General features: G+C 38.9%; 1 protein-coding gene across 1 annotated transcript in view; it reads right to left on the reverse strand.

Moving 5' to 3' along the window:
* Window positions 1-27,834, reverse strand: part of LOC101164378 (glutamate receptor ionotropic, NMDA 2A) — a 134,236-nt gene that overhangs the window by 14,766 nt on the left and 91,636 nt on the right. The window contains exons 5-13 of the mRNA XM_011477376.3: window positions 24,547-24,713; window positions 24,274-24,408; window positions 24,082-24,181; window positions 21,714-21,919; window positions 18,446-18,560; window positions 18,147-18,349; window positions 10,502-10,670; window positions 6,045-6,198; window positions 4,620-4,745 (exon numbers count right to left, since the gene is read on the reverse strand). Coding sequence (XP_011475678.2) covers window positions 4,620-4,745; window positions 6,045-6,198; window positions 10,502-10,670; window positions 18,147-18,349; window positions 18,446-18,560; window positions 21,714-21,919; window positions 24,082-24,181; window positions 24,274-24,408; window positions 24,547-24,713 — 1,375 coding nt within the window. The remainder of the gene's footprint in view (window positions 1-4,619; window positions 4,746-6,044; window positions 6,199-10,501; window positions 10,671-18,146; window positions 18,350-18,445; window positions 18,561-21,713; window positions 21,920-24,081; window positions 24,182-24,273; window positions 24,409-24,546; window positions 24,714-27,834) is intronic.

Here is a 27,834-nt window from a genome sequence, read left to right on the forward strand (position 1 = left end):
CTTTCATCTATGCTGATGATTTTCACATTATTTATCACAACAGCAGGTGCTACGTCATATGAAACACAGCAAACATGCACAGTTTATGAGTACAGGCTATGACCCAAAGAATCTGCGCATTGGCTGACCTAATAACCTGTTGACCCTATCAGAACTGATGTGATTTTGTAATAGAGCCTTGCTATGAATGTTGTGATTTTTGTAATTTAATAAATTTGAAACAATGAAAAGAATTTATAACAAAGGTAATTTCTTCGATTTTCAGACAAAGAACAGAATTTTCTATGTTCCTGAATATGTTTTTTCAGCATTTATCTTGTCTAGGACTAGACCTATGGCTCTTACATTAGTCTAGCTGCTCAAAAAGAGCAACACAACAACTTTTTGGATTTATTGAGGTTTTCAAGTAAAATATTTTTGACCATGAAAAATGATAGAGTTTTCTTTTCATTAGCACAGTGGTTTTACTTCAGATGGCATTGGATTTTTTTTTTGCAGCATACAGGAGGAGCTGTGGAGATTTTGATTGCTGGGGGTGAATGTGGCACAGGGTGGAGGGGTAGACCTCTGTTTAGAGGACTTGCCAGTGAAAGTGTTCTTGGGCAAGACACTGAACCCCCACATTACTCCTGGTGGTCCGGTTAGTGCCGTGTATGGCAGCTCCATCACCATCAGTGTGTGTGTGTACATGGGTGAATGGGACTCATTACTGTAAAATGCTTTGGAGCTTAATGAAGGTATAAAAGTGCTGCAGTGCCTTGTGAAAGTATTTGGCCCCCTTGAACTTTTAAATCTTTTGCCACATTTCAGGCTGCAAACATAAAGATATAAAACTAATTTTCTTTGTAAAAGAATCAATAACAAGTGGAACCATGAAGTGGAATGAAATTTATTGGATATTTCAATCATTAAAAAAAAACAAAAAAAAAAACGGAAAAATTGGGCGTGCAAAATTATTCAGCCCCCTTAAGTTAATACTTTGTAGTGCCACCTTTTGCTGTAAGTGTCTTGGGGTATGTCTGCATCAGTTTTGCACGACGAAAGACTGACATTTTTGCCCATTCCTCCTTGTAAAACAGCTAAAGCTAAAAGGGGTTGGACGGATTGTGTTTGTGAACAGCAGTTTTCAGTTCTTTCCACAGATTCTCGATTGGACACAGGTCTGGACTTTGACTTGGCCATTCTAACACCTGGATATGTTTATTTGTGAACCATTCCATTGTAGATTTAGCTTCATGTTTTGGATCATTGTCTCAGGTCTTTCGCAGACTTTCTTCCAGAACACTCCTGTATTTGTCTCCATCCACCTTCCCATCAATTCTAACCATCCTCCCTGTCCTTGCTGAAGAAAGGCAGGCCCAAACCATGATACTGCCACCACCATGTTTGATAGTGGGATCGTGTGTTCAGGGTGATGGGCTTGCTTTTACGCCAAACATAACGTTTTGCATTGTTGCCAAAAAGTTCCTTTTTTTTTCATCTGACTAGAGCACCTTCTTCCACATGTTTGGTGTGTCTCCCAGGTGGCTTTTGACAAAGTTTAAACAACACTTTTTATGAATATCTTTAAGAAATGGCTTTTTTCTTGCCATTCTTTCCCAAAGGCCAAATTTGTGCAGTATATACCACTGACTGTTGTCCTATGGACAGACTCTCCCACCTCAGATCTCTGCAGTTCATTCAGAGTGATAATGGGCCTCTTGGCTGCATCTCTGATCAGTCTTCTCCTTGTTTGAGCTGACAGTTTAGATGAATGGCCGGGTCTTTGTAGATTTGCAGCGGTCTGATACTCCTTCCATTTCAATATTATTGCTTGCACAGTGCTCCTTGGGATGTTTAAAGATTGGAAAATCTTTTTGTATCCAAATCCAGCTTTAAACTTCTACACAACAGTATCTGGGACCTGCCTGGTGTGTTCCTTGTTCTTCATGATGCTCTCTGCGCTTTAAACGGCCCTCTGAGAATATCACAGAGAAGGTGCATTTATACGGAGACTTGATTACATACAAGTGGATTCTATTTATCTTCATTAGTCATTTAGGTCAACATTGGATCATTCAGAGATCCTAACTGAACATTTGGAGAGAGTTTGCTGCACTGAATGTAAAGGGGCTGAATAATTTTGCATTCCCAATATTTTAGTTTTTTATTTGTTAAACAAGTTTTATATATCCAATACATTTTGTTCCATTTCATGATTGTGTTCTACTTGTTGTTGATTTTTCACAAAAACCTACAGTTTCATATCTTTTTGTTTGAAGTCTGAAATGTGGCAAAAGGTTGAAAAGTTCAAGGGGGCAAATACTCACTGCCTTTAGGCCAAATTTGCCTCAAATGTGGTTTTTAAATTGTGTAAAATTTACATTTGCCAGGAAGCTACAGAAAAAAACTGATAAGTCAGTCCATGGTGCATATGTATATAAATATACTGTAATCACAGTTCTATGTGCACTGAAAACTCCTGAGTTTTTTTTGTATCTGTTTTTGATTTATTTCTGTTTTAAACATACTCTAGAATAAAAAGACCACTTTGATGCACACAAAACATGTAATTTTGCATAAAATTACAATCTCTCCATATATCCTCAAAGCAAAATTGCTTGTTGTTACTGTATTGATTTAAATATAGAAACAAATTTAATGAGCTAACAGCTGCTTTAGTGTTTTTTGGCATTAATTATCTACTCTGGATTGACTTTTTCAAATAAATATGTGTTCAGTTTTCATAAAATTAGATTAGTTTCACATGAAGCTGTAGAACAACTGACAGCCTCAGACCTTCTATGTATTTCTATGCATAAATCTCTCCCCACCTGCCAGGGTTTGTGTGCAAATTTTCTTTTCTTTTCAACGTGTCCTGTCCAACAAACAGATTGGAGCTCCAGGCCTCTTGTGTTGGACAGATTTTACTGTTACAACAGGAGGTTTTTAATGTTCTGACACACAAGGTGTATATTTAATAATTTTGGGTCTTATCCAAAATGAAGGCATCAACTGAATCTGCTAAAGGGGAAGGTTTACAAAAAGTGTGAGAATTTTGAACTAATACAAAGAAATGTATGGTACGCCGAAATGGAGATATGTGATGGAGATAGGAAAACATTGAGAAAAAAAGCTTGAAATATATGCACCTTTAAAGATTTTTTTAAACTTTAATGTAATATGACATTGGCTGCAGGCTTTGGGTGAATCATTACTACGAAATTCCCATTGATCATTAAAAGTTCAGAAAACTGAGGGTTATTGCTCATTTAAAACATTATTGACCACTTTAGTTCCATAAATTTCAAAGCATACAATATTTCTTTAACTTACATTTTTTGTTCATAAAGTTAAAAACAGGGTAGGTTGAAACAGTCGCAAAATGCAGCCTTACTGGTATATAATTCCTTCCATGGTACAAGTGCTTTAATGGACCTGTTTTTTTATGTGGATCAAAAGCATGCAAAAATCCAGTAAGGCTAAAAGGTGTTGGCAAACAATTATTTCTCTCAATTTTTTTTATTCTTGGCTTTGAAAATTGAAAAAGCTGAATAATTTTTGGAAGCTGTTGTAAATTTGTAGATGTAGCTCAATAATCTCATTTGACAACTTAAAGACCCACTCCAATGAAAATTGTGTCTTTGGTGTGTTTTTAACATGTTCTTGTAGCAATTTTCTCATGATGAAGGTCACGTACAAAAAAAAAAACAGCCTAAAATAGCATTTCTTAGTATTTCTTTATCCAAATCACTGTGAATCAGGAGCAGACGAAAAAATGCAGTTTGAAAAAGTCTGTTGTTTTAACATAAAATCTACAACCGGCAAGCCACAAGCTCCCTGCTACGCTCCATTCCGATGAATCCACTGGCAGACGACTAGATCCATGTTAAGTCTTTGTTTCCTCGTCTGAGCTGGTATCTGGCTCAAAACTGGCATAGTTGGATAGCTCTAAGATTGCTCGCCATTTTTGTTGCACCGGCAATGTTAGTTTGGGGGGTTGAAGGGCTGTTAGCTAGAGGGAAAGCATGTATATAGATGGGACGATGGGACGATGGGAAATGGAAGTAGGTTTACTTCGCGCAAACAGTCCCACCCACAACTAAGAGGTGAATTTATAATGAACTACTGCCGCTCTGCAGAAACTTTGTCCTAGAAAACGTCACGGGGTTTTTGATTTTGGCAAAAAAAAAAAAAATTAAAATTAAAAGACCACTGGGAATGATTTCCCAATGGATCAAAAGATGATCGGAGTAGGACTTTGAATTGAAATCAGCCTCAAAATTGAAATCAGCCTATTAAAGTGAAATGATAAAAAGAAATTGAACACATACATTTTCAGCTTTGGCTTACAGACAATAACATTTTTTTCTACTATAAACAATACAGATCAGTTTAAATCTAAAAGAACAGATCTGAGGATTTAGATTACCTCCAGGAAAACTGTTTTTTGTATTGTAAGTAGGAGAACAAACTTTCATGCAATCTAGTTGAGTCTGGGCTTTCTAAGGTCAGCACAGTAATCGGTCAGTTCTTGTTGCTTGAGGAGAAAAACTCAGATATAGGCCTCCATGTGTGGGGAAAAATGATTACGGTAGTGTGATATCGTTGGCTGTGTTTGTGTGCGTGTGTAGGTCTACCTTTGCCTTGAGCCAAGTTGCGGTTGAAGCCCAGTGGACTGATAAACTCGAAGAGGAAGACAGCAATGGCGGTGACAATGAGCAGCATCACAAACATCATCACCCAAACCGATGCACTGAAGGGCTCTGACAGGAGGGAGACATGGAGACAAAATCTAAGTGAAACAGAGTCCATCAGACGCCAAGAAATTGAGGAGTAGCAATGGAATAAAGAAAACAGAAAACAGACAAGCAGGGGGAGACGTGCCATGAGAAGGGGATGATGGAGAAGGCAGAGGGGGGAGTCAGCCGGAGTGAGAGGAGAAGGAGAGTTATTTACAGAGTTTGACCGAGCACATTTCCATATTTTGCTGTATTCTCTTGGATGGGAGCTGAACGAGGGAGTGGGGGAGATGATACAAACGGGGGAGATGGAGGGATAGAGGAGGGGTGGGAGAGACAAGAATCAAACTCCTTGTGATCTTATGTGTCCTGCTGAGGGCATGTGCACGTGATGTGTGTGTGTGTGTGAGTGCAGGCAGGGCAGGAATTCAGAGAGCGGGATGAGTGCCAGAGATGCTGAACCCAGACAAATTGTATATATGTGTGTATGTGTGTCACTGTATGTGTAAGTATGTGACTGCCAGGGTTGGCCAACCCTGAGAGATTGTGCACTGAGGTGCCTCTAATATGAGTGCGAGAGATACTGAACCGTCACTGATACCCTGGCGCAGGCTCAACACACACGTGGACACACAATCACAAGCTTTCATGTAAGCATTCACCCCTTAACGTAAACACGGCCACAGCAGATTTACTCCCCACACATCTTTGACTCAATACACAATATATTAGTGCAATATCACATAAGTAAAGTGTTTTTTGTTTTGTTTTTTTGGGGGTTTTTTTCTTCACACGCGGGCATAATGACACATGGCTTGATACGCAGGGACCAACACAAGCATGGTTCAATACACTCCCTCGCTTGCTGTCTCGCTCCAATGACAATACATTAGGCAAGCACAGAGGAGCGCTTCGGTTTCGAGTCATCGCAATGACTGGAGAAGAGGAGGAAGAAAAGTAGGAGAGGACAGGAGGAGGAGAAGGAAGCGAGGAGGCAAAAATCAAGAGTGCTTTGTCTGAGCTGACTTTTCAAAATAAAAAAAAATAAAAAAAACATCTGGCATGCTCCACTTCCCCTGGTCTGGTAGAAATATTAATGTGCTTGGGGTGTTGAGGCCTACATAAAGTCAGAGTACAAGAGGAATTTGGCCAGCATATGCACTCTGAATAAATTATTCCATTTTATGTTTATGAGTTTGCCAGCATGTAAGCACCTCCCCATTATCATCCCCCCAGTAGCACCTCTCACTGGAGACAGCAGGAAAAAAAAAAGTGGAGAAACTGCTACAAGACTACATATATATTTCAAAAAGATTTGTTTACCCAGGAAGGCGGAAGGAGAGACTGTTCCGTTACTACGGGACACCATGACACTGATGCCAGTTTCAACAAAAGGCACAGAGAAGTCAATGACCTCTGACCTCTCCTCATTGATGGTCAGCGACCCGACAGCCATCACAGCCTTTTTGTACACCACCTGGCGAACAGACAAAAATCAAAAAGTTACACATAAATGTAGTGAACTCCAAATATTTGGACAGTAAATTCATGTTTGAAGTTTTTTTCCCTTCATGTGAAATATCATAGAGACGGAGGGCGGATGACGGAATGTCAGCTACAGTTGGAGGGTACTTCAAGTCGTATCAGATGAACCAAACTCCAGTTTGCCTGTGAAGATTTTCAGTCATCCAGGCCATGTAATCGCAGGGTTCTGTTCTTCAGGGTAACTGGACTTTAAAAGGTCGATCTAGAAGACAGTTCCCTGCTCGTCCAAGTAGCTTCCTTGATGCTACTCTTTCCAGGTTCTCTTTTCATGTTTCCTCTGTCTCTGATCATCTGAATGTGCTCTACCTGGAATTGTGATTACTAAAATGCCAGTTTCATTATAAAAGAAAAAATGTTCACAAGTTATCAGCTTCAAACAACAGAAACCCACAATCATTAGGGTTCATTATCAAATGTTTAATGTTTTTGTTTCAGTCTTTGTAGATTTACGATGGCAGCACTTTCATTTATTCTCTGATTAAATATGATTTCCAAAAGAGCTAAATCTTAGCTGTGAGATGAACCCTGAATAACCTGCATTCTTTATTCCTGTGCAGACTGTAATCCTTTTCAAGGAGTTTTAAACTGTATAAATGATTTTTTTTTCAAACAACTCCAGAAAAAATAAAGTTAAAAGTAAAAAATTAACAACGTTATTTTTTAAGCTAAAGCTTTTTGAGAAGCTCAACCCCTCTAAAATAATTTGTAAACAAATGACTATCCACATATTCTATATCTTTAGCTACGTACACACTGGGCACGTTCAAGAATGCACAAAACTAGTGTTCACACTTGACTAGCAGAAAAGGGCTTCTTCTTCTTTTTCTATTGTTTACTAGCGCATGTTTGCCACTTACATTTGGAGGAAGTTTGGTGAGAAATGTCAAAGCGATGCAAATCTGGTCAATCTTGCTCCAAGCTTTTTCTTTCACAGCTCTATTCCGATATATGAAAGCCTTGGTGTTATAATTCCATCTGGGCACAAACTGCAAATATTATTTTCTCCTCCATGATCAATTTTCAAACGGTTGGCACTTCTGTGAATTAAAAGGGACCCCATCAATTGGTCACCACCAAATCTGAGTCCCTGATTGGTCAAAGTCTGACCTGGTTTAAAGCTCTCCGTGTTTTGTATGTTGAACCTGAAAAAGGACTGAAAATGAACACTCCATCCCCAAGATGTACATATACTCATGTTTCCATAGACATCTCATTGGAAGTGGTTCCTTGAACGCACATTGCCGAGGGCGGTGTGAATGCAGCTACACAGCGCATTTCCAGTTGCACCAACTCACGGGGATCACGTTTAGCTCCACTCAAGTTTATTGCATTTCCACTAGGTGGCGTGCAACACTATATTTTTGGAACCTGTGGTTAAGGGTCAACACAATTAATAGAAATAGGGACTGGTGGCGTGCAATTTATCTCCGTTAAGGCTGATTTATCTACAGCCATCCTGCCCACACAAAAGGGATACTCAGTTGAAATGGAAAAACAAATGATGGTGAGTCGAAATCCTAAAGCCTAATGAAAACTTCCAATTAGCTGGAATGACATCAACGCTTCTTCAAGTTCTGTCATGATCAATTAGATTTTTTCTTTTGGAGCATTTTTCCTCATTCTTTTCATGAATGTAAAACAGGGGGCATCATATTAGATACCACTGAGGCTGCTAACTTCTGACCCATTTTTAAAAACTCACTTCTGGGACACTGACAGCTCACCTGATGAACCATGTGCTCCATGTTCTCATTCTTTGACAGTGTAAACCAGTGCCCTCTCAGTTTAAGTTTCTGTCTTTGTTTTCTGCCAAAGTTTTCTCATTTCAGGTTTCAGTTTTCCTCCAGTCTATGTCCCACCAGGTTTCAGTTAGATTCATTCACAGCTGCTTCTTTTCAAGTTAATTAAGTTCATTAGCTCTTAATTTGTTTAAGTTTGAAATTATTTTCTCCGTAATGTAATGCTTTTGATCTGCCTTGCTTCAGATTTCTTTTTCCAGAAGGTTTATGTTCTGAAATGTTTTGGTTTCTGTCCAAAAGCCTTTTTTTTTTTTTTGCATTTGCGTCATCTGCAAACCCATTCGAGAGATAATGATCCCCTGTCATGTCAGCTTTTGCCCCAAAATGTTTTCCCTGTGACACGAGATGGATTTATTTGTTACAATCAACAGTCACTTAATAATTCATTAGAATTGGGCACACAGTTGGTATTTTATTTCCGCAGATGTTACAAGCTTCAGCCTTTCAGGATGTCGTGTTCAACTCTTCATAAACAGAAGCTTGTTTTGCTTTTTTTTTGCGCAAAGGAAGGAGTTCACTTCATGCTGTAGCAAATTTTCACTGTAAAATTGTGCTTTTGGAAGATTTGTTGGTCTTTTTCATGAGAACATCTGAATTCTGTTTATGAAGTGTTTCCTTGATGCAAAGCAATTTGGCTCAGCAGCACAAAAAATAAAAGCCATAGATGGAATGTTTTAAAAACTTTTAGAAGGGTTTACATGAAAAAAAATCATATTGTGGTATAAATGAATGTTACACTTGAACTCCGTTTTTGTTTCACTACACGTCAGTGACCTACAGGACTTCCTCTATCCCAGGGGTCGGGAACCTATGGCTCGCGAGCCATATATGGCTCTTTTGATGGTCACATGTGGCTCGCAGACAAATCTTTAGTTATACTTTTATTTCATTAGACCAGTCCTTCTCGGGCGCGATGCGATGCAAGAGGCGCGCAGTAGTGGTGGTGCTTGGAGAGAAAAATCTGCGCCAGCACTTTCAGTTTACTATTATCTATTATTTCACAGAGTTTGTACCAACTGGAAACCTGTGAATTGCCGTGCCTAAAACTGCGCGCTCCCGTCTCTGAGAAAGAGCGCGCAGTTGCGGGGACGGGACGTCTGAGGAAGAAAGCAGAGGGTGGGGGGTTGTGGGGACAGGCAGCAGGTGAATCGCGCAGGGATTGTAAAAACGTAAAACCCGCTTCCCGTCACTCACTGCAGCGTGTGAGTGTGTGTTTGGCTCCGCGTCTGCATGTGATAAGAATGTCTCACATCTACAGAACATTCAGACCTACGATCACGTTTAAAGTCTCAACGCCTGTATGAAGCAGAAACTCACCACGTATCAACCGGACTAAACCATCAGCAAAACCACCACGAGAAATACTCATCATTTATTAGCAACAGCATAACAATGTTATAAAAAAGAATCCACAGACTTATTGTACTTTAAAAATGTTGAAATTACATCAAAGCACACATTCACTTGTATAATTAGTTTTAAACATATTGTCGCGGACTGAGTTTAACTTGGCTGTTGGGCCGCGTTAAAAGTTCTGGAGTTCAATGAACGCATCAAGCAGAGATCTGATTGGCTCTCAGTTCTGTCGCTCAGCCTGTTGTTAGGTAATTTGGACCAATGGGGTTCAGCTATGGACCGAATAAGGAAAATGGGAGGGCTGGAGCGGGAGCAGGGGAATAAAGTTGGGAGAAGCGCTCTCGTCTCAGCGGGAGAGATTCAGGAGTTGCTGAATTAATTGTACGGCGTTTGTTGCGGTCTGCAGTAACCAGAATAAAGAACCTTAAAAAAGTGTAGGGTTTCCGTGCCTCAGTGTGGGAAAGGGACACTACATTGTTGTATGGCTCTTTCGAAATTACATTTCAAAATATGTGGCGTTTATGGCTCTCTCGGCCAAAAAGGTTCCCGACCCCTGCTCTATCCCAATATCTGCTTATAATAGATGAAAACTGTGCTTTGAAGATGAATGTTAGCTAGTCAGCCCTTTATCAAAAGTGACGGTGGATGTGCTGTAAGACCTAAAATATGTTAATCTTTAACGGTCATATACTCTATTTATAGATCATGCAAGCTTAGATTTAGAAGTATTTGGCTGTCTTTTTAATATATTTAGTTTAGAAACTGCATTTATTATCAACTTTGGGATTTCTAATTTTAACATAAAGAATGGATAACCTTTTGCAAACTTCAGAAATTTGTCAGAAATTGTGATTAAAAACCTTTGACTGCATGCACGGGTCATAATTTTGATTTATAGTAATATAATTTCAATTTCCTCTGTGTGTTATTTCTTGGGGGTTTCCAACTTGAAACTCAATTTAAGTTGTAATAAAAACACACACTTTTCTTAATTTGACTCAAATGTAGGGGATTGCATGAAAAGTCGTGGAAAAACAGGCGTATCTATACAGTCATTTTTAACCAACAAGTAGTCAGTACCTCTCCAACCATGCCGTTCCACATATTGTTGATTTTCTTCCCGTGTTTCCCGTTGGTAACCAGGTAAAGGTCATAAGTAAACTTGACGTTCCTGGCTATCTTCTTCAAAATGTCAATGCAGAAACCTTTGCAGCACTGCTTGATGTAGGCACCTCCTGATGTGCTGTTCCTGCAGTAAAACACACACACACATACAGCCAAAACACAATCAGGTCATCTATTTAATACAGCAGGACATGGAGCTGCACAAATGTGTAAAGGATGACGCTCCACATCTGGTGGTTCCATCAAACTGTAAAAGTGGAATTATGGCAGTGCAGAGTAAGAGCCAGGGCGGTCTGTGTGACGGACAGTGTGCATCCCTTAGTGCCTGCTAACCATACCAGATGAAAGCACAGGGTTACTAAGCAGATGCTGCCAGGCTTTAAATAGTTACAATGCAAACAACCAACATGATTAAAATATCAGCTGTCCTTCTCTTGTCTCTCTTCAGTGACTCTTTATCCCTGCCTCCACTCTTTTTGTCCCCCTTTTGCTTCCCCTCCAGAGCACATGGTATACCTAGAAGCTGCAGCCGCAAACAAAGTATGCATGAACTGAAAAACCAACGTTAAAGTGAACTTTTCTGTCAGGCCTCCCCGAGGGCAGTGAACTAAGTGAATAGTTGGATGAAATGATTCGCATAATCTATTAAAACCTACCAGCTTTTGTAAAAAGCATTTCCATGAAAATGTAATTCCATTCCCATGTCAGCCATCTTTTGATGTTGCATATATGGATTGCAATTGTAGCTCTGACCTTTCTACTTGCCATTTTATCTGACTCTAATTTAAGAGAAAGTTCACGAAGAACTGAAGGTTTCCTACACAGAATGACGGTAAGATACGTGACGGATCAAAGGATCTCCAAGCAGGAGTCAACTGTTTCCCCACTGCAGCGCAATATGCATGAAAGAGAGAGAAGCAGATTTACACAGTGTTTGCAAGTATGTACAGTCTGCGCCTCAGGTGTTTGAATGCACACATTCTGCATACATTTGTTGTTAACAGCTGAGCCCCCTCTGTGTCCTTATGCCGCCATGCAAACACACACATTTACACATAAGAGTGCACACAGTAACAACAACAGACCCTCAGTAACAGCAGCGTTTGGTTGATTTATTGCTCACTTCTGAGACAACAAGACGACATTTGAGCAGGGACTCAGCAAATGTGTTACTTATGGATGGCGGGATGTATGCTAATCATGTTTCCAATGTTGTTGTCACATAGCTATAGACAAACAGGGAATGGGTCTCTTAAAAAAAGAGTGGCAATAACAGCAATCTAAGAAAAATGGAAAAAAAGACAATAAAATATAAAATAGACAAATAAAATTAAGAACTTAAGAGAAATAATTCAGAATTAAAGTGCTATGAGAAGATAGAAATATACAAGTCTAGTAGAAAATTGTTTCTTCTTCTTGTGGCATTTTTCTCATACTGGAGGACATATATAGAAAATTAACCTTAAAATGTATTTCTTATTGTTTCTTTACTTGAATCGTTGTAAATCAGGAGCAGATGAAAAACTACTGTTGGTACAAGCTTGTTGACGTGACGTAGAAGCTACTACGACAAGCCACAAGCTCCCTGTTCCTCTCCATTCTGATGCAGCCACTAGCAGATAATTAGATCCATGTACGTCTCCGTTTTCCTCGTTTGAATCGGCATGTGGCTTAAAACTGATGGCTGGGTAGGGCTAATATTGCTCGCCATTTTTGTTGCATCAGTAATGTTAGGTTGGGGATATGAGAGGTTATAAGCAAGTGGGATGGCGTGTAAATAGATAAATGATAGGAAAGCAGGCTTACTCCATGCCAACAGTTCCAGCCGAAAACTCAGAGGAGAATTTCTAATTAACCACTGCCACTCTGCAGAAACTATATACTAGAAAATGACACCGTTTTTTTTTTTTTTTTTGGTTTTTTTAAACGGCACACTCATTAAAACATGATCAGGGAGGGACCTCAAATAGTTACTAAGAAAAAACACAAAAGCTTACCGAAAGGACCTAAGGACTGACTAAAGTGACAATACATGAAATTTGACTGAAAAGCAGCTTTAAAACCAATAACTTGTCATCTAACAGATTGATTAAAAAAATGCTAACTAATGCCAGAGGCCTTAAAGATATGTTACTATTAACTATATTCTTAATTTCATAACTTTTTTAAATCTAAGGTAATGACATTTCCACACCTGTCAACAGTCATTTTGGTTCTTTACTTTGGACTTACCTGCTCCCAGTGTCTTTTCTAGGTGGCATGTTCTTTCCAAAGATATTCAACAGGATTTACCTACAATATTCCAATGTTTTATTGTTAAACATTCTTGGGTGTTTTTAGCTGTCATCTGGCTCTAGCCAGATGACAGCTAAAGATGACAGCTGAGTCCAACAATGTGTCCAAGCACATTGTTGGACTCAAGAGGGTCCAGAGAAAATCCAAACATGCACAAGGAGAAAATGCAAACTCTATGCGGAAAGAACCCAGCCGGGATTTTAACTTGAGCCTGAACCAGGCTGAGATGAGAGTGCCAATCCCTCCACCATTGCTCAACATTTCTTTCTCCACTACCATTATTTGTGTTTTCACTTCATGGGTGGACCTCCTCTCCATAGCTGCATTTTACAAGTGGCTTGCATCCAAAATGTTTTTGCATGATACTCATACTTAATCTGCATGTGGGCAATTGTAAAAAGGAGAACTTTCCTAAATGGGAAGAAAAATCTCAGCAGAATCAAACTCGATGAGGGTGACCATCTGCCAGGACAACAGAAAACACAAATGCAACCATAAAGACATTGAAGCACATATCAAAAGGGTGAAAAATGTCAGCAATGGAACAAGTCCCACTGTCAACAAGAGAGCAGACAGAAGAAACATCTGCAAAGAGGGATCAAGTCAAACTCCAACTGTATTCTGGAACACACAGATTAATTATGACGAGACAAACCTCTAACCTCTAACCTCAATCAAAAAGGAAAGTTTTAGGTCTAACATTAAAGGGACCCCTACCTCTAAAGAAAGGAGCATACCTCCTCACTCCATAAAAACACCCTTATATCTGGGTCTGACGATTGGCTGCAGATCTGTGTCGGTTGGAGAGCACGCCCTGTTACCTTAACACTGTTAAACAAGCCTAAACATCTAATCTCAGATTGTCTGTGGGGTTTAGAACTGGAAAAAAAAGAAGATCAATATTATTTATTGATCGATTCTCGATGTGTGGACGAGACTTGTGTACATTCAAGGTTTGGGTTATTGAATTGAAGGTCAGAGTGCAGAACGGCTGCCAACACCATGATCCTGTGTTTCTGTGTTTTCGAAGTTAGCGTTTGCTTGAATGGTGGAATTTGTCTCAGTGGCGTTGTACAACAGTCATGGTGGTCAGTAAGTGATTTCACTTAGAAGTCCTCCTTTTGTCTGATGATTTTTACCATTTCAATCTGAGGAATGAAACAACAAAAACTCATTTCTTTTTTTTTGCCCTCAACGTTTGATTTGGAAGTGGTGAGTGCATATGTGTGCACACTCAGGCAAAAAATGCAAAAGCCTTCTTGGCCTGTGAGGCCTCAGAACTTTAGTGCGATTGCTTCAGAGGATGGCATGATGGGTCAAATCACAAGTTAAACTGTCCATGAGTGGTGACTCAGTCGTGTAATTGCTCATGTATACAGACAGCATTGCTTATCTCTTGCTTATCTAAGTGGATGTTGTGATACATCTCTGTCTTGTGGCGTTTCCTGTCTGTTCAGCTGATATGGAAAAAAAAAAAACCTTTTCATTAAATGGATTCCGGCAAAACAAACAAACAAAAACCCTTAAGAAAATAATTACTGCTGATATATTTTTTGTACTCAAGTGCGGCTGGCTATGACAGCCTTAACCAAAGCTACTCGACACTAATGACTATCCAAAGAAACTGTTTGCTGCTCTGCGCTTAAGAGATTTTGCTCTGCAGTGCTGCCTGTCAGGAGCAGAAAATTTCACAAAAATACAAACATCTTTCTGCATTATGAGACACTTTGGCTGCTGATCAATCAGGCTGATAGATATTTACAGTCGTGCCTGTGGCGACCAAACCAACAACAATCATTGTTTATATTTAGACGCTCTTCTACATCAGCGATGCGTATGCAACCAATAGTATTGTAAGCGCTTTTGTTAAAAAGCAGAAAATGTCTCTTTGTTTTGCACAGAACATGGACACATGTTTTAAATAATTGTAGTAAATTTTGCTTACAAAGAAATCCATGAGAGCAATCATCTTTTGATCTGATCTAAAAACATTCTCAGTGGTCTTTTAAATATTTTTATGCTGTTTTTAACCAAAATCTAAAAACTTGTGATGTTTTTTAGGACATTGTTTCTCCAGAGCAGCAGTAATTCTCCTCTGAGTTGTGGGCGGGACTGTTGGCGTGGCGTAAGCCCGTCCCTACATCCAATCGTCATTGTTAAAACTTTCACCTGCTACTAACCTAACAAAAATACCAGTGAAACAAAAACAGCCAGAGTATTTTCTATTTAGCAAATTCGATCTATAATGGTATTTTTTCTTCGTCTGATTCACAATGATTTGAATACAGAAATGCTCAGAAATGTAACTTTAAGATTAATTTTCCTTATATACGTCCTCTATCATCTGCAAAAAAAGGAGTGGAATGGAAACAAGTTTATTTCGAATATATACATATTAAAAAACAAAACAAAACAAAAAGAAAGAACACACATAATTAAAAAAAAGAGAATTAAAGAAAACATTCACGCTCAAGAACCGTTATAAACACAAACAGAATTTTTTTTTCTTTTTTCTTTTTTCTTCCATATATGAACACATATATTACAAACAATTAAACAATTATACATATTCGAAAAGGAGTGAGAAGAAGTATAAACTTATATAAACTCACCCCCTATTCCTCATCAATATTAATTACATTAGCAAGCAGCTTCTTTACTTATATACAATGTTTTATAAGGTATAATAATTTTCACAGAGTACTGTCCTAAATAATGAGCATGAATTATTATTGAAAAATACTATGCGCATATTAAGATAAGGATAATATACACATAATATCTTTACATATGTATACTTACATACATATATACATCTAATATCCATCCGATATATTTGAATATCACTTTAAAATCATATTTTTATATCTTATTTTAAACAGTTTTATGTTTAGACATTCCTTTATTTCATCTTCTATACTGTTCCACAGTTTAAAAATACCACAAGAACATGTTAAAAACACAAAAAAACATCATTTTCACTGGAGAGGATCTTAAGAAAATGTTAGTTTTACATTAGAAGGGGTGACACAAAGAAAACACTGACTGAAAATTGACCTCAAAGCAACAGTTTATGTGCATAACTAGAGAATTTGACTTCTTGCAGCTGAAAACTGGATGAGCAATTTCTAAAAATTACACATTGAACAAGTGGAAACAGCAAAATAAATAGGAAATCATTAAAACCCCTTTTGAAAAGCCTTTTTGAACCATTTCATAAACGTTTGATCTGAAGAAAAATTAATTTTGGACACTAATAAAGTTTATCTATGCTCAGTTAGATATGCACCAACCTTGTGATTTAAAACCCCACCACTGCTGCACAGCAAAAAGCAATGTTCTTCTGGTGAGGTAGTGGGGTGAAAAAACAAGTCATAGTGATATTAATAACATTCAATAGAGCTGCACGGCACATCAAGTCAATAAAAATTAGTGAAACATTTCCATCCCATTGGCATTTATAAAGGAAAGAAATGATAACACATTGCAAAGTTTTTAAGAGAGAGCAGAAACAGCAACTATGACAAATGGATTTTTTTTCTTTCAGGTACTGTGAGAGTGTGGGAAAATAGCTTGAATATCCTTCTTTTTAACAACCGAGGATACTGAGCTGCAGCAGAGGCAGGAGTCTGAGCCAGGTGAAATGATGACGATGCTGCCGCAGGGAGCAGAGAGCTAAGTGGCCGCTTGTAGCAGAGCGCAAGCTGGTGAGCGCGGATAGACCTTAGCCTGCAGACACAGTGAATGACTCCCTGAGGAGCTGTGAATGCCAGGGCGAGAATTTGGAACTTGATGTGAACGGTCACTGGCAGCCAGTTGGGGAAAAGGATGGGCAACATGGGGAGGTGACAAAGGAGAATTTGAGAAGGTTGACAAAGGGGCAGGCTGCTGTGTAGCTGTTGCTCTAAATAGTTTACAAGCTTGGCTTGCTGGCTGTTTGAGCATTCCAAATACTAACAAAAGATTGAAAAACAGACTCAGAACTACTACGGTATTCACTTTCAGCCACAGCGTGGAGCGCAAGTTCAGGGGTTTTCATAAAGTCATCTTAATGACAAGCTTTCAAGTTTGTCTGAATCTTTGCACAATTCAACATTACAAGTAATATTAGAATTTAAAACAAATATTATTAGATAATATAATTATTGTTGTGTATTTGTCAATTCATGAATACATACACACTCCAATCATCTTTTGACCAGAATACCTTGATTGGAGATGATACATTCTGTGTTTGTCTAAAGCACTGGAGGGGGAAAATAAAGAAAATGGTTCATAAAAACTGATCTTTAATTAAATGTCTATTGTAAGTAGAAAGCAGATCCTGCTCCACATGTAACACTTTCTAACACCTGGGTGCCTCCCACACATCTCCAGCTCTCTACCACGGAGAAATCTATCCAGTTCCCACTCTTCTAACTAAATAATTTAAAGGAATACGTAAACTAACTTTTTTGTCAAATATATATATATTTATATATATAATTATTATTATTTATTTTGTTAAAATAAAAATATGAACAAACTGTTCAGGATTCTGACAGAAAATAAACATGGAAAGGTACAAACAGAAAAATGTGTTCTTGGTGGAAATAAAAGATGTTTTTGAATAATGCAAAAGGTAACTGGTCATAAAATTCTCCAAAACAACCAGCAGGCCCATTAGATAAGCCATGACACACGTATTACGCAGACATGTTCAAACAATGAGATGAACGTGGGTTACACTTGCAATTAAGCAGCATAAATGCTAAACCAAGAACACAAACAGGTCAGTATGAACCAAGTAAAAACCATCAGTAATTATTTACCAACATTTATTATTAAAGCCAACAGAAATTATTCTTTGAGAACTGAAACCAGAATTGCTTTTTCTTCAGAGTATACCTCCGTGTATGTTTGTTGGAGTGCCAGTTACATTTATTTGGAGATCCGTCTGTAGGACAAACATATGATGAGTCATTCTTATATAAGGTAAAATGAATGAGCCCAGGATGGATGAGAAGTGAGCAGCAGCTGACCCACAATTATGTCAGACAGACGAGAAAGGTGCAATTCCACTGCTTCAAAAACACTTGAACTGAATTTAAAAGGTGGGTGTTTATGTGGAGGAGTTTGCAAGGAGTGTCAGGAGGCTCCCGGTTCAATAAATATCCCGCCATGCATCAGAAATTTGATTTCTTGCACAATTTGTGTGACACATTTGGCTCTAGATAGGGCATTTTTCCAGATGTGTTTAATCAAACTTGACTTTTACTCATAAATGTGGCGTTTGCTCACTGACAGTAGTTCTGTGGGTACTTACAGTTTGACGTGTTTCCGGCAGGGCACAGAGTTCCTCATGCAGGTGCCCGTCAAGATGTCCACATTGTCCACGATGACAAAAGGCTTCTCCTCCAGAGTGACAATAGAAAGGTGGTTTTCATCTGCATCCTCATCCCCGTAGGCGTTGTACCTGGGCCACACTGGGAACATCAACGATAAAGTCCCGTTCTCCCAGCGGCCCATCTGCGCTCATACACAAAATAATTAGAAACGATTAATCTACTGTTCTCATTTCTAAATTTTATTTTATTTTTTTAAGAATTCATGTTTTCTGGACACCTTCTCCCATTTTCTTTCATTGTTCAGAACGATGACAACCAATTTGGGGTTTGCCTGGTAACCATCCGGGGTAAAAGATAGGTCTCGGCCCTCATTCCACACATGCATCATGTGTCTGAAACAGAAAAGGAAAACAGAAAGTAGGAAGCAGTTGTTATGCATCTGTCACAGTGTCTGCACATACATCCATTTGAAATAACACATTAAAGACTCAGTGATCACTGCAAGAGAATACTCTTTAAACAAATGCTGCCTTCACCAAGTGCAGTAAGCATGCACGCCTGACTGTGAGCTGGATTTGTGTGTTAGTGAGTAGGAGGGTTCAAAGTCATGGGCCGCACATCTCTCCTATCAGCATTCTGCATTGATTTCTCCACAGATATATGCCTGAAAGACAAGTCACTGGTGCAACAGGGCTGCCCTCACTCTTTTGCTCACTGCAGTCAACCTGCATACCCAATCGGATCCTTCGCTGAAACATTCACACATTCGCCACAGCCAAGGAACAAATGAGGCAGTTTTGCACATTGTGATATGGGATTAGGAACACGCTCACTCCAGTGCCACTGTTTTTGCAGGAAGAGAGCTGACAGTGAGATAACAGTGGGAAATCCCACAGGGGAACAGAAGGTCTGTCTGATTTTTCTTAAGAAAAAAAAAAACATAAATGATAAAACTTTAAGTTAATATTATCATATAATTTGAAAAGTAGGCTAAAAATGTTTGCTTTCATTACAATGCCCAACAGTATTTGAAATCACTAAGGCAAGATGGTGTGAAGGAGGTATTACATTTAGTGACAGGAAGTCAAAATGTATGAAGGGAAACCATGGAGGAGTGCTGTACCCTGCAGGTAAAACCTAGGCTAATTGGACTCCATTCAAGCAGGTGGGATTCCATGAGGGAAATATGAAAGTAGACGCGCATAAACAGTGTCGCCGGACAGTGGATTAGAGGAGCGGTGTTTGTCTGTTTTTACAAAGACTTGGAAGCGGGCCCATTCTCTATGCTTTTTCAAAACAGCCTGTGTTCGCTCCGAGCAAATAAAAGGTCCCTGTCTCCCTTGGATGTAGGCACTGCAAAAACACCAAACAGCTTTGCTGTGGGTCCACCCTCTCCAGGCAAACACATATAATCAAACACAAACCTTAACAGTTACACATAAGAGACACTTCTGGGCACTGTAATTGAAGCTGCCTTTATTATAGATTAGAAGAGTTCCATGTGTTAGCCACCTTTTCAGTCAAATACACATAATTGTGTGTTTGAAAAGTCTTTGTGGTGCAGCAGGTGATGCCCTTGTCACAGCGAGGCACCACGGCTGAATACGTACAGAGGAAACTGTTGCAGTCTATTCTGGGAAACTTGCTGTCTCCCCCTATTTCAGCTTTGTTACAGTTTTGGAAAAAAACAAAACAAATAAGAACCAAAAAAAAAAGCTGGTCTGAAGAGATGCAGCATAATAAGATAAATTCAATGTTACACATTCTGGTGTTTATGTAAGCTCGTACAAAGATGTAATCCAAAGTAGCATTTCCACTAAAAAGAAATGGTAGCCACATTAGAAACGGGTTGAAGGATTTTTGTTATAAAAAAGGAATAAATTCAGTGGCAGTTTAATTGGCCAAATAAGCTATATCACTGGAAAAATGTGAATGTAAAACGGCTTGTACTGCCCTGTAGGGAACTGTATTTCATTAGCAATAAGCTGAAACGCTTTGAGTAGCTGTGGTGTGAACACTTTTCTGACAGCGGGAATAAAAAAAGAAAAAAAGAGGCAAGAGTGGCTCTTCATAAACTCTTTTCTCCAGAGAGTTTTGGAATTTTATGGTACAATTACAGCATATAAAAATAAATATTTTTACAGAGAAAATCTCCTAACAATAAACCTGTCCTGATGTGAAAACTGGAGTTTAGGAAAGAAAATTCCTGTCATGCAAGGTTTATAAATCCAGAAGGTTTATCGTATCTCAACAATATGCCTGACTCTGATCTGAGCATAGACTCCACAGTTAAATCTTATCAAGGTGAACCAACCTGTTAGTTCATTATTAGAAAAATGTATTTGACAAAATGCAAATGACATCTAACAGTAATGTGAGTTGAATGAAGTACTTTGAGGGGAAAAAAATGTGCGTCTTTACTGAGAGTTGCAATATTGTATGAAGCTGTCAAGAGCAATGGGGATGTGTATGCATTGGTTAGTTATTGTAATGGGCTAATAAGGGAGGAAAAAGAAAATAATAAAGCAATAATGGCGAAAATCACAATGTGGCTCTCATTCTAATGAGGTAGCTCATAAGTCATCATAGATGTCCAGAGTGTACCAGGATGACCTTTATGTTTTGGTTTAATATAAGCTCCTGAATTTATAATCACAATTTTAGCATCCACGTGTTTTGTATTTGAGATGCGGACACTGTATCTAGGCAAAAGAAAAGACCTGGCAGAAAGTGATTGGGTTTTATATTGGCTACAGATAGAGGTCTTTAGTAAACATTTGAAAAAGCAAATTGTAAACCCATACATGCATATGTCCAGTAACAGTAAACTAAACTCATTATGAGAAGCAGGTACATTTACAGAAGGGGCTTGTGGCAAAGGATAGCGGGTCTTTATGTACTTTATCGAAATTGGTCCAACTTTACAAGTTTTGAAGATCTATATGTCTAAGTAGATGAATCCAAATGGAGGGAGCTTGTGGCCCCCTGCTTGTAGCTTTTACTTCACAACTACAAGGTTTTTTCAACGGCATTTTTTCTTCCAGTCTTGATTCACAACTACTTGAATAAAGAATTAGTCATATATGCAATTTTAAGCTTGATTTTCTTAAAATATGTCCTCCATGATCAGAAAAATGCCAGAAGAACATGTTAAAAACCCCTTAAAACACATTTTTCCCATTTTTCAGAGTGGGTCTTTAAAAAGTTTTGGTAACATGTTTGTTAAGGTCAACAACAGTAAAATAACTGACCTCAGTTTAGCTCTATTCTATTCCGTCTCATGACTTTATACCTGCTATCCCTCCTTTGAACATATATTATTCTACCTGGTGTTGAGTTTTCGGGCTTTCATGTAGGACAGCATAAAGTGAGCTGACAGTAGAATATTTACAAAAATGTGCCTATTTTCTCCAAAACATGCTTCTTTTTACAACATTGAAAAGAGTTACATAAGACTGCTGAACACCCAGCTGCAAAAACAAGCTGGGTTATGCAAGTCCCTAGATTTTAATGACTGTATGCTCATCACCAGCACACACACAGACCTGCGCAGGGCACTGGGTGGGAGCTTCCCCGGGCTCCTGTCGGATGCTGTGCTGTAGCAGCTGCTCTGGGCCTCTGGCAGCTCTCCCTTTTCCCGCAGCATGGAGGTGGCTGCAGAGGAAATTATAACCACTCCATCCCGCACCCGCTTCTCCAGCGGGTACTCCCAGTCGTCATAAGACACCGAAATCATCCCCAGAGGATACACCTGAGAGGAAAATAGAGGAGCAAGAACTGGATTGAATTTATTCTCACTTACCCCTAAATTTAAACACTCACCTTTATTTGTTGGTGAAAGAGTATTTCTGAATAAATCAGACATATCTTGTTTTCATGTTGCGTTGTACATGAATACAATTTTACACTTTTCTTACAGTTCATACTTATTTTATTTTTTTTGTTAACTGACAATAATAAAAAAAAAAAACACAAATCTCTTTAGCTGAGACAAGGTACGTATGGTCATGAAAGCCTGAAAACGTTTTGGAAATTGGAAATGCAATTTCTAGGTCCTTGAAAAGTCTGTGAAAAATTAAATCTTCTGTAAAATTTTGGAGAAGTCATGAAATTGTAATAATTTGAATGCAAAAAACATAAAAAAAATAATTTGTTTAACTTGAGATTCAAATTGAAATTGTTGCAGAAGTTCAGACTCAAGCAACCGATGATGAGAGTTTACATTGCTGTAAAGCAGTTTGATTTGATATAAATGCGAAAACATTTATATCAAATTAAAGATGAGGGTTAAAACTGTACAAAACAATCCATATAAAAAAAATAAAAAAATGTTGAACAGTAAATAGAATAGATTAGGTTTTTCTGGAGGTCTTTTGTCCCAACTCTCAAGAGTCAGTGAGTTCTTAAAAATATTAGAACAAAAATTACAAAATTAGAATTACAATAAAGATCCCCCATGTGTTTTTTTTATTGAATGTAGTGTGTCCCCGTGACCCCGAAAGGGACAAATTAAAAGAAGATGTATGAATGAATGTAGTACGCTTCCATATCTACTACATATCTGCAGTTTTCTCCATACCAACAAAAACGACAGGCATACAAACTTGGATGTATGAATATGTGTCCGCTAAATTTAGCGGCACTAACTACAATGGTCTGACTGTAATGTTTGCTTTTTTGGTATTTTAAAATTCTGTGAAAGATTATGGAAAAGTTATGGGAAACCATTGCAAAAGTGTATGAACCCTGTTCAGAGTCTGCCAATTTTTGCCAAATGTGTTATTCTTACATTTTAATTAAATGTCTATGAAGTGATTCAGGTCTTGTTATGACAGGATTTAGTATTTCAGGGAACTGAAGTGAGGTGAAGGATGAACTCCAGTTGATCAGTTGTCCATTTAAAGAAGGAAATAAAAGTAACCCTATATAGTGGGAGTTTGATATGATTAGAGATCTTGACCCTCTCAAGTGTAAATCGTATTCAGTTTCTCTGCTTCTTCAAATTGGTGAGGATTTTTGTGTATTTCTACAGACCCAATGCTTCAAGCGATGCACATTAACCATAGAGGACATTTCTAAACCTGAATATCTCTCAATCACTGTTTTATTTCCTTTTGGGTATATCAGAGGGATGTTTGGGGCTTTTCAATGTCATGTTGTGAAAAGGTGGGGCTCTAGGAATTATAGTTTTTGGTGGATTAAAAACTGCTCTGATAGACATAATTTTTCTAGTAATCAGGAGGAAAAGATACAAATATAGACACCCACAATAAACAATATCTGAACTCATGCAGTCATCACACTCCTGCCTCCCTGTTTTACCTATTTTGAGCTGATTAAAAAAAAACAGTGAAATTTTCAGCCAACAATTTAATCATATATACCTTTTTTCATAGCTCCACATTGAAGATTTCAAGCAGCAAATAATTCTCTTTTTTTTTGCATGTAAATCTTTCTTATATTGAATAAGCCTCCAACAGTCTCACAAATTTCTCATGCTAACTCATGTGTGTGTCTGACGCATCTGCCAGCACATCTGTGAGGTGTTACTGAGGGTCTGATTAGTGACACTGGATTCTGATTACTCCACCAGCTCCACCTTTGGAGATTTTTTTATAAATACATCCTTTCTTTTCTGGTTTGTGAATCAGACTTTTTTTTTGGTCAAATTTGGGATATGGCACCTATTGTTCAAATGTAAAGAAAGCAGATTTAGTTTTTCCACAATGATGCCAACTGTACATATTTTATCGTCTGGGAGATGCTGATTAAAAAATTCAAAATTTGTCAGAGGTATAAATCATTTCAGACTTGACTGTATATCAGCACAAGATATGCTTTTCCTCTTTGACCTTACAATAATGCAAATACAAACAAAAACAAATAGTGAAACCGACAAAAAGGTGTTGCTACCTCAGGGGTGAAGTCTGGGTTCCCAGTGGTGAGGCTGGACACAATCCAGATATAACCTGCTCCTATCAGACCCAAGGATCGCGCCTCTTCCAGTATGTACCTGTCAAAGAGATGAGACAGGTTCTCAGCTCAGATCTATCAGAGTGTGAAAGAGGGACATAAACAAGATGGGCAAATGAAATACACACTCACATGGCTTCATCCTTGGAGCAGTACAACAGAATAACTGGGCTCTGGATCCTCTTGAGGGCAATGTGTGATTTTGAGTTTGGGTCACCATCCACAGCATCGAGTGTCACTACGCTTTGTAGGTCCCAGCGCACAAAGCTATAACAATACACCAGTAAATAACACAAATCACACAAGGCACTTAATCTTGTCAGCACCTATAAATAAAGGTTAAGGATGAAAACAGAACAACTGTGTGTGTGTGTGTTTGTGAGAGACAGAGAGCTTCTTCATTACCTGTGATCCACAGTTATCTTCAGCGTGCTGATGAACTCCTGATACCCCGGGAACTTTGAAGTGACGATGGAAAAAACATGCCAATCATACTCCTCCATGATTGCGAGCATGAGCAGAGCCTCCTGCTGCAGGGCCGCACCGAACTGGAAGAAAGTGGACTTCTCATCCTGTAAAGGCACAAAGATTGAAATAAAAAAAGAACTTTAGCAATCAGGCAGACCATGAGAAAAAGGAAGATAAGAGAAAGTGCAAATGTTGGAGAAACTTCAAGAAGAAAAATGTGAAAGACAGAAAGAGATAGTGAAAAAACGATTTGGTCTACATTGCAAGAGTGCTGGCAGAGAAGTTGAGTAAGTGATGGGGTGTCTTAATGGTGGGAATAACTGCTTCATAACTCACAGCCTCAATTCACTCAATGACAAACACGAGAGGCTTGTTTTTAAAGACAATAAAGTCAAAATCAGTTTTTTGTATTCCTGCTGGAATTCTTGATGTGTGACACCACATAGCCTCGCATCTAAAACAGGCAAACAAATGTTCAACATACAGCTGCCTCATTTTAAATCTGAAGACTTCCTCTGTAAAATGTGAGTCCAAATGTTCATAATTTTAAAGCATAAATACACAAAAAAGTGCTCGGCTAAATCATTTAGTTTAAGCAATGGAAAGCAAGTGTGACTGATGAAGAAGCGGCAGCACCAAGACCGAAGCTGCTATTGAAATGAATGAAATCCACAGCCAGTGTGAAACTTGTTGCTAATGTTTGCAGAAATGTATATTTGCAAGAATTGCCATCCAAGCCTTCCACTTGGGGCACAACAAAAACCATCAAAGTCACCGGACAGAAGTCGTGGGCAAGGTAAGGTGAGGAGACGGAGGAGGGGAAGAAAAATGGCTGAGGAAAGGATGGGGAAGAACCACCCCCACCCCCCTTGGACCAGGGATTGAGACACCTAAAATAAGAGGGTAATAAGTAGTAAAAGATACATGCATGTGTGCTATCTGCAACCCCGTGAGGTAAAATCCTTTAATCCACGGTGAACATCAAAGCTGTTAAGAAATTACATGACGAATGAGCTGCCAGTTTCTGTCTTCACTTATGTACACGTGTATGCTTAGTAAACATGTGATGGACATGTGTGTAAAATATTATTAGCCTTCTAGCTGTGTGCCTTTGCTCAAATAAAAAAAAAAAAATCCCAGAGCTCTGGCTATCACACACTTAAAAGAGGCCCCTCAGAGATTAAACTCCCATCCCTTCACTGCCATAAAGTAAGGAGAAAAATGGAAAGAGGGAGGATAAAATTTCACTTCAAAAAGATCTATCTTCCTGTATTCATCTGCGCGTCTGTGACTGTAGGAGCTTGTGTGGCTTTATATTTCACTCAGCTCAGTTCTGACCAGTTAAACCACACAAAAAAACACAAAGTTGAAAGAAGAAAATCGTATAAATCAGACCAGATCTGATTCAACAAACAGTAAACAAAACTATCTCTAAGGTGTCTGATAAAGTCCTGTCTGATCATCTTTTGAAGTTTTTTTTCCTTTTCAGTGGTCTTTTATTTTTGTTAATTCCATTTTAAGCCAAATTGTAGTAGGTTTAGGGGTTGTTATCTGGACTTGGATTTAAAGTTAGAAGACATTTCACATCTTATCCAAGAGGCTTTTTCAATTCTGAATTGGCTGGTCGAAGAGCTTGTATATATGCGCTCATGCGGGAGGAGTCAGACCTGAAACTGGATGGAATTGCCCAACTTAGCCTCCACGGTTTCGGGTCATTTAGAGTCCTTTGTCCTCTGCTTGGGGTTGGGGAGCCAGTGACTCCCTCCCCAACTGGTCATCTCTTTCAGCTGTTAACGACCCAGGTGGAACTGGATTGGTTTGTTTAGGTTTCAAAACACCTCCATAGATGGATGGAAGAATAAACCTGAGACCACCGTTCTTATTAAGAGAAGGTTTATCTTTCTTGACAAAGATGGCTTCTTTCACTCCTCACTCAAACCATCCTTTCTCTCTGGCTAGAATTCGGACTTCACTGTCCTCGAACGAGTGGTTTGTGGCGTTCAGGTGGAGATGCACTGCAGACTCAGGTCCACTTGGAATTGAAATACTGTTCCGTTTCGGAAAGACACAAAGGACACACCCTAGCCTTTCTAGACTGTGCTGTGATCATTGGAGAGGACAGACAGCTCCAGGTTGAAGTGTACAGGAAGCCTACTCACACAGATCAGTACCTGTTATTTGATTCAAACCACCCTTTACAGCACAAACTAGGCGTTATCAGGACATTACAACACAGAGCCCAGGAGGTGCCCACAAGCTCTGACGTAAAGAAGAAAGAAGGGCAACATATCCGCCAAGCTCTCCGAACCTGTGGATATCCCAAGTGGGCATTCACCAGATCCCAACATACAGGAAAACAAAACAAGAAGGAACAAGAGCCGAAATGGAACAGTATTTCAATTCCCTATATCTCAGGCCTGTCTGAAAAACTAAAGAGGATTTTCAAACAGCATTACAGAGTAATGTTGTGTACTCTATCCACTGCAAAGAGAACTGCAATAAACAGTATATGGGAGAAACCAAACAACCTCTACACAAGCGGCTTTACCAACATCGCAGAGCCAACCCAAGTGGACCTGAGTCTGCAGTGCATCTCCACCTGAACACCACAAACCACTCGTTCGAGGACAGTGAAGTCCGAATTCTAGCCAGAGAGAAAGGATGGTTCGAGCGAGGAGTGAAAGAAGCCATCTTTGTCAAGAAGGATACACCTTCTCTTAATAAGAATGGTGGTCTCAGGTTTATTCTTCCATCCATCTACGGAGATGTTTTGAAACCTAAACAAACCAAACCAGTTCCACCTGGGTCGTTAACAGCTGAAAGAGATGACCAGTTGGGGAGGGAGTCACTGGCTCCCCAACCCCCAGCAGAGGACAAAGGACTCTAAATGACCAGAAACCATGGAGGCTAAGTTGGACAATACCATCCAGTTTCAGGTCTGACTCCTCCCCCATGAGCGCATATATACAAGCTCTTCGACCAGCCAATTCAGAATTGAAAAAGCCTCTTGGATAAGATGTGAAACGTCTTCTAACTTAAAATCCAAGTCCAGATGACAACCCCTAAACCTGCTACAATAGAACCAACCTGGATGAATGAGAGTCTTCATAGACATTTTAAGCCAAAATCAAAAACCTTTTTTTTTTCTTTTCTACAGGGTGGCAGGAGTTTAATAAAAAAAAAAAAACTACCCCCAAGTTGTGGGCAGGATTGTTGGCGAGGAGT

The sequence above is a fragment of the Oryzias latipes genome, chromosome 1, assembly GCF_002234675.1.
Source record: "Oryzias latipes chromosome 1, ASM223467v1".
In the NCBI taxonomy this organism is placed as follows: domain Eukaryota; kingdom Metazoa; phylum Chordata; class Actinopteri; order Beloniformes; family Adrianichthyidae; genus Oryzias; species Oryzias latipes.